This window comes from Pterocles gutturalis, unplaced genomic scaffold, assembly GCF_000699245.1.
Source record: "Pterocles gutturalis isolate BGI_N339 unplaced genomic scaffold, ASM69924v1 Scaffold51794, whole genome shotgun sequence".
NCBI lineage: Eukaryota > Metazoa > Chordata > Aves > Pterocliformes > Pteroclidae > Pterocles > Pterocles gutturalis.
Genome location: NW_010132668.1, coordinates 1 through 7,837, shown reverse-complemented (window position 1 = coordinate 7,837; position 7,837 = coordinate 1). Strand labels below are relative to the sequence as shown.

Genomic DNA, 7,837 nt, shown 5'->3' with positions numbered 1-7,837 from the left:
GCAGTAACGATGGAGACAGCAAGCAATCAGGAATTTGGTTTTAATTTAGTCTGGAGAGGTGATAGGTTAGGATTACTTAAGGCTGTCTGCAAATATAACTTTCAGGGCTCTTTGCATGATTTTTTCTAGCAAATTATATTCTGGTCCATCAATTCTTTCCTAAAGACCCCAAGCAGACGAGCGTGTTTTTCTGCAGTGCAACAGTGTGCTGAATGGGACGGTTCTTTAACTCCATCCAGGTACAAATCCATGCAGTGGCTGCAGTTTTAATCTACTCTTCTGCAAAAGCTCTTCTCCCACAGACCTAAAAAAACCACTTCTGTCTCTACAGAAAACATGCTGAGAAGTCTGAAAGGACTTGTCTACCATCCTTTGAAGGTAAGTCCTGTGATAGCATGATGCTGCTTCCAGTATTTCAGCGGTTCTGTGACCTGGAATGACAATTTTCAACTGTAAAAAGTGAGATTATTCTTACATTCATCATCTAAAAACTTGGTGTCTCCTATAAGCTGGTTGTGTAAACTCCCAGAGAGACCGCTTGTGTGTGTTACTCCCACATTTCTCTCTGTTGGCTGGAGGTAGAGACCATGCGAGGAAGCCTGGGCAGTTGGCTTATTTAAGACATTTGTTAGAGGACCAAAGTTTAGCATTCTGAAATGTCCAGAATGACAAAATTCTGCATCCCCAGTGCAAGTGTCTCTCAGAAAACAGAGAAGCTACTTGCTCTGCGCTGCTGAGAGGCACAAATAAAGAAGCCTGTGACACAGAACAGAACCAGCAGCCTTTCACAAAGCCGGTGTTGCTGGTGGGAAGACAATGTTGCCAAGGATGGCTCAATGCTTCGGGTGGGTGTAGTCACATTAGCTCTGCCACAGCAACACAGCAGTGCTGTGTTATCAGTAAAGCTTCCTTCTGTTACAAACGGCATAATGAATGAATGTTGCATATCTGGAATGACTTCCTAATGGCAAAGAATTTCAGCTGTTCTGTTTGCTGTTGTCTTTTAAATGCTCTCTCACTAGCGCACAGTGGTGATCAGCCGTTAAAGAGGATGGCTGTGTAACCGCCTCTTTCCAGAAATGAGATTCTGGTTGCACAGTACTGTACTGATGATGGCAGCCTTTAAGAAATAAAGTCTTTTCTAGAGACTCAGATATGTGGAATTGTGTAGGAACAGCTCCACCTTACGGCACATGACTCTGTGATTAATCTTCATGTACCACGTGATGGGCTGCTGCCATTTCAGGGATCTGAGGCAGATTACTCTGTCCTTTGGCAGATGGAAACTTGCTGTAAAATCCACTCTGTGAGCGTAAACTGCATCAAGAGGTGACAACTCTGGAGCTGAGTCCAGACGCACATAAAAACTGAACATGGTCAGGGCGAGAAGTTAATCTTTGCTTAATTTTCATTCCCTGTTACACAGGTTGCGTGGGACTCCAGAGGAAGGATGTCCACAGAGCAGGAAGCTTGCCTTTTCTTTTAAGTGAGCAAAGCTCACAGCCCCAAGACATTCACTTGAGATTTGAGGAGGAGGGAATGTGGGATGTTCAAAGAAAACAGGAGGGGCCATGATTCCAGGCTGGAAGTGGCCTGAGGCAGACATTTTCTAGGTGAATAGGTGACAATAGTTGCTTGCTGTAGTTATTCATGTATTAAATTAGCATCGTAGTGCCTTGCTCTAGGCTGTAAATTCAGTCACTTCTCTGGACTTAAAACTAAAGATAGCCCAATAAGACATCCTAACTGATCTTTTGGATTTGAGGAGGAAAAGAGCACTGCGGGAACCAGAGAAGGCAGTGTTATAATGTGAGGACAGAAGCAAATGTTCAGAGATCTTCCACATTTACATTGCTATAGTTCGTTCTATAGGTATCTAGTGTTGGGTACAAACCAGTTTAATTCCATCCCTAAAAGCAGGGTGCTGAAATGCTGATTCAGGAGTCTGTCAAGTGTTTAACATGGGATGCGGGGTAATCCAACATTACACTTTCTTCTGAGCCCTCGTGGCTTTCAAATAACCCCTTGAGGAGAACTCAGATGACAGCAGAATTGCATCATGCCATGGAGAACTGAAACAGCTGCTCCTGTCTCTGAACTTTAGTTTATGGCCACTCTTGTCTATGCAGACAGACAAAATAGGAAACTACTCGCGCTGCTTACAGCCGTGCCTGCAACTGTTCCAGTCAGTAACACGAAGGGGGGCTTTCAGTCTTGCTTGCTTTGGTCACAGCCTGTTGGCAGCATACACTTTTTTATTCATTAACAAATGCTCATCTTTTCTTTCACCATAATATAATAAAATGCTTTTCCTTCTACTACTCACTTTCTTGCCTATTTTGGCTAGGCTGTACAGGCATGTTTCAGCAGTCTGTCGATGGAAAAAATAATTAATCAGCTTAGCTGCCTGTTTCAGTTTCTCAGCCACGTCTGTATTATAATGAGAGAGTCTGTATGCAGGGACACAGTCAGGAAAATCAGTGCAGGGAATGTAATTATAAATATCAAATAGTGGCAGTGCTGCACTAATCCCTCCATAATTGAGGTGATTATGGATTACTAGACAGCTTGAATTTTCAAGGTGCTAGCTACTATTCATCAATGTAGGCAGAAACATTGTGGGAACTTCCCAGCAATGAGACCTTAAGGACCTGAGCTCTGGAGCAGTCTCCAAGGGGTAATGTTCACATACAGGGCTGGGCTCTCTCGATGACTTAAGTGAATGGAAATGGTCTAGAAGCTGGCATCTCCACGTGAAATGTGGTTCTAAAGCATGTGGTTTTTCATGACGAATTTACAGTCTAACGATGAATTTTTATTCTAACTACAGAGAATTGTATTCTGTGTTGTGTGCTGCCTTGACCTGATCATAATGTGCATGCAACGAGTGTACAACGCAAACTCCTACCTGGATTTTTTACCTGTAATCTTTGACCGCTGAGAAGTTTGTTGTCTGTGTGCTTTTTTCTTTCCTCAGTTGGAGCATGGGTATGCCCTCCACACGGCAGCCAAGGATCACCTAAGTTCTGTTCTCAGCCAGGATGTCCAGACGCTGGCAGAAGGACCAAGGCCGGTTTTCTACACCAGTGAGAACGACCCGGTGAGTTCCTGCCACCATTGCTATTGTCAGACAGCGAGTGCCTAAAGCCATCAGCCTGTCTGTGGCCGTGCTGGAACCAGGCGTGCTCGCTGGGATTGTGCTGTTCTGGGAAACATAAGGGAAGGGAGTACAGGACCAACAGCAGGCATCGCAACCACGATCCCCAGCCCACAGGAACACGGGCCGCAGCTCTGCAGGGCACCCGCCGGGGTTTAAACAGGACAGGGCTGGTCCCCTGCCTGAAAGCTCCTGGGAACAAGTGTTGATTCCTCCTCTGTAGCTGCACAGAGGAGATGATAGGCTGTGTACTGTAGGAGCTCAGGTGTGGCGTAGCTTGTCATCGGACACCATTAATTTCAACTCCAGGGGTATTCTTCCCTAACTAAGCTCCCCACATTGGCTATGCAGGGGGATAAAAAACACACCCCAGATGACCTCAGCACAGCACAGCTCTCCAACATCATAATTCCAGCCTCACACTCTCCGTCTCAAGCACAAAATGAAGTGGAATAAATGAATGGAATAAGCCTTTGAGGTGCTTTTCTGCTGCCTCTTTAATTGGAGTCTTTCAATACCGATTCCTCTGGGGTCTCTATGGAAACAGCAGCATGCAGATGATCTTATGCACGTGATGCGAGCGTCTCTATAGATTGCACAGAAGAGTCCAGATGGCAAGGATTGTCCCTGCTGTCCTGTGTCTACCATTCACGTTGCCAGGCAACTGGCTTTGGCATTCTGGCTTCACGTGCCTGATGTTTGGCGACAGCCGCCATCGCTTATTAATTTATCAGTGCAGCGTTCCTCAGACATGCTGTATTGCAGATCGCGTACTGCAGCAGGGAGGCTCCGCTGGCTCGCTCCATTAGCAAACCTGATAGCTCTGACTGCACACGTACTGGTGCACCTTAAAGTCCCATTGGGGTTAAAAAGACCAGATGAAAACTAAATTTTTAATAAGGCTTAGCTTTTAAATAGCTTTCTGTGTACCAAAGTGACTAAACATGAGGATAAAGATACTGATACTACAATTCCTGCTTTGCTGTCATACACTAGTTCTTCTCAGTAAGCGGACACTGGCTTTGATTGAGTGTCGCATTCTCACAGCTCTTCTGTGCCCAGAAGAAAGGTATCAGACCTTCCCTGAGTGTTAACAGTTTGCATTTTACCTTCCCAGGCCAACCACACAGAACGCCACGAGGGTCGTCTTTACAGCATTCCACTTGAGGAGGTGAAGGCTGTGTTTCCACATGGACTGCCCTACCGCTTCCAGCAGCAGGTACTTTGTCTTAGAGCAGGTTTGTAGGGAGTGGGAAGACCCAGATCAATCACGTAACTCTTAACGCTTTCCTGTTGGAATAAGAGAGCGACATGCTGCAAGAATGCAATTATTCCTGCTCCTTAGTGTTATTTTCTACATCTAGCCAATATTTTTCATCTCTAGTGTCTGAGTATATAATAAATTACAGAAACGTTTTCCACAGTTGTGTGTCTGTATGAAACAGGCTGTCTCATTAAATAAGTTTATAGCAGCAAGAAAATAAAAAATCTTGATTTTTGTTGTGAGACAGATCAAGCAGCTAACATAGACTGCCTTCTGGAGTTTAGGAACAGGTTTCTTATCTGTGAGCGAGTAATTCTAGGGGGTTTTTGATTTATTGACAGGCCGGTCAGCCTCACCTCAGTCTCTGCTAATCCTGGAACGCATTTCCAGGCACACAGAGGACAAGAGACTCCTCAGGGGCAGTCAGCATGGCCTCACCAAGGCGATGTCATCCTGGACCAATGGGAGAAACTTCTGTGATGACACGACTGGGGTGGTAGAGGAGGGGAGACCAGGGGGCATCCAGACCCCATACAGCACCGGGCAGAGATGGAGTCGTGTCAGAACAGCTGCAGCGTGCCAGCACCTGGCTTCTTGTTTACGTTCTGTTCTTTTCTCAGATAAAGACCTTCAACGAAGCCTGCCTGATGGTGCGAAAACCAGCTCTAGAACTTCTCGCTTACCTGAAAAACTCCAACTTTGCACACCCAGCCGTCAGATATGTGATCTGTATCTTTTATCACTTGCTTGATGGTAGAATGCCAATTAAATGCAAGCAGGTGAGTTTACACAGATGAAGGCGATGTTTTGATCCTATCCTGACCACAGTGGTTTTGTCTTCAGGAGGTGGTTCTTCCACACGCCTGTTGTCAGCAAAGCTGGTCTGAGAAGTTCATGAACCTCATATTCTTTCACTTTAAGCCAGACTTGGCTTATGACACAGATCCACAAATAGGACTATCAGCACAACTAAGGGAATGGGAATTGTCAGCTCTGATACAGGGGGTGGGAGGATACAGAGAGAAGAACTCCTTAGGCTCGGTTTGCCACTGAACAAAAGCACGATGGAATGCCATCCCTGCTTTTACCATCTTTGAACTTCCTTTATGGCTTTTGCGAAAGAATTACAATCAAGTATAAACTGAAGTTTTTTGGAGATTTTCCTTGACAGTCTGTGTTGGAGATGGTGAGAGAGGAACAGGGAAAACCATGACTCTCTGCCACGTGGTTCACTACTGCACAAGGCAAGGCTGGCTGGTGGTGCACATCCCGGACGGTAAGAGCACCGGTGCTGGCTGCGTTACCGCATCAAATACACTTGCTGATCCCGAAAACGCTCCTTCAAGTGAAAGGTGCAGGGTAGGCCACAGCAGATTATCTTTCTCCATAGCAGAGAAGGCTTGTAAAGAACTTAATTATTTTCACATGCTCTCACATAGTCTTTTTTTCCCTCGCTGTTAACGAGTGTGACAGGAAACACAGTGTGACCTCTGTTCTCAAGGGAGAGACTTTTCTTACCAGTGTAGTGGAAGAAGGATAAGAGATACAAACACACTCCACCGCCCAACTCATACAGTTATTTTGACTCAAAAAAGCAACTGTTTTCTTTTGCCTACAGCTCATCTCTGGGTGAAAAACTGCAAGGAGCTTATGCAGTCTTCCTATAACAAGGAACGGCTTGATCAGCCTTTGCAAGCATCTGCCTGGCTCAAGAATTTCAAAACCTCAAATGAGCGCTTCCTAAAAGAGGTTTGTGGAGCCTGTGAAGTTCTTTGGTTCATAGCTAAGAACTGCCCACAGAATCGTCTCTCGGGGACTGCACGTGCTGCCCATCATTGAGCACCTTGACACGAATTCTAAATTTGCTCGTTTCCAACAAGTGCTGCACGAGTATTAATGGATGCACTCATACAAACCCACAAACCCCACCCTTCACTGGAATTCAAATTACGTAGAAAAAGAAGTACCTTAAATCCCCCCTGTGGGGATGGCTGTTTGCCATGAATACTTCTCCCAGATTGTGCACTTGCAGACTTGCCAAGCTGCCTTTGCACTACTTAGTTCCCAGTTTAATCGTAGCTCTCTTACTGCAGATAAAAACACAAAAAAAGTACGTGTGGGGCAAACGAGAAAGCACGGAGGAGGGCAGACCGTTGGGGGAAGTGGTGGAGCAGGTAAGGACTGGCTTTGTCTCACCTTTCATTAGAAGATCCCATCATTGTGTACCTAGAACAGATTGCTTCTGGGGGTCTTACAAACAGCAGCTCTAGGAAGTGGAAGGCATTCCCTGTCAACAAAAAACATTGTGGGAGATGTGATGGATCTGTAAAGGAATCTGTACAGAGAACTTGTGTAGAAGCAAAAATCAGAATCTGGAAGTTCCTCCTTCTTTGGTGCTCAGTATCTTAGGCTGATAGGAAAGGAACAAATGGACTGCTGACTGTCGTTTTATCTTCCTTCCCCTTTAGAAAGGGCAGACAGTGCCCAAAGTTGCCAGCATTAGACCTTAACAAGAAAACCAACCCAAATTATGTGCCTTTTCCACTTTAAAGGGTCTAGCTCGTGTGAGAAATGCCAGCGACGCTGTTGGGGTTGTGCTGAAGGAGATAAAGCAGCAATGTCACCTCGGCTCATTCCGCCTTCTCGTGGCAGTGGATGGAGTCAACGCGCTCTGGGGAAGGACTACGTTAAAAAAGGAAGACAAAAGCCCCGTAAGAAGCGATCTGCTCTGATTATCTTTCTGCAGGGAGAGCAGGGGAGGGTGTTTTCTCTCTGTAACTACTAAGGCTGAATGCCACAGTGCTCAAAGAGAAGAAAAAAAAATACGCCTAAATGATGCCAACGATCCTTGAAGCAGGGGAGGGGAATTTACGGCTCAGATAGAAACTGCTGGCAAAAAAAGTGACACAGACAATCTTCACCAGGTTTCTCCAGAGGAGCTGACGCTTGTGCACAACCTGAGGAAGATGATGATGAATGACTGGGTGAGTTCCGTCTGTACCTCTGGGTGTGTTGTCCGCAGCAATTAAAGCTACACGCTGGTAAGCATAAAGCTGCAAATAAGTCCATGATCTAGAATTTTAGAATTGAAGTAACTGTAAGGTGAAAGAAGAAAACACCTCCCCTGTTCAGAGTCAGTCCGTAGCTGTCTCACAACCACGACACGTGCAGCTGAGGGTTGGTTTCCACTCTGCCTTTGCTGCAGAGCGGAGGTGCCGTCGTGACCACCCTCAGCCAGACCGGTTCCCTCTTCAAGCCCAGTTCGGCCTATTTGCCCCAGGAGCTGCTGGGAAAGGTGAGTCTCGGCTCCCCCCGCACTAGGAAATCTGAAATCGTGGGGTGGGGGCTGCCCTCGCGGCTCCGCTGCCGTCTCCAGCCCCCGTCACCTTCATTCTCGCTGGAGCGGGGCCGCGGCC

The 7,837-nt window shown here is 46.3% G+C and overlaps 1 protein-coding gene across 1 annotated transcript; it reads left to right on the top strand.

Moving 5' to 3' along the window:
- Positions 1-336: 336 nt before the first annotated feature.
- Positions 337-7,716, top strand: DAP3 (death associated protein 3; the record flags this gene model as incomplete). The annotated part of the gene is made up of 10 exons (XM_010080942.1): positions 337-378; positions 2,978-3,100; positions 4,275-4,376; positions 5,042-5,150; positions 5,605-5,697; positions 6,040-6,170; positions 6,515-6,595; positions 6,974-7,132; positions 7,346-7,405; positions 7,627-7,716. Coding segments are annotated over exons 1-10 (990 nt in total), but the record flags the coding sequence as incomplete, so codon positions are not given.
- Between the last annotated feature and the right edge of the window lie 121 nt (positions 7,717-7,837).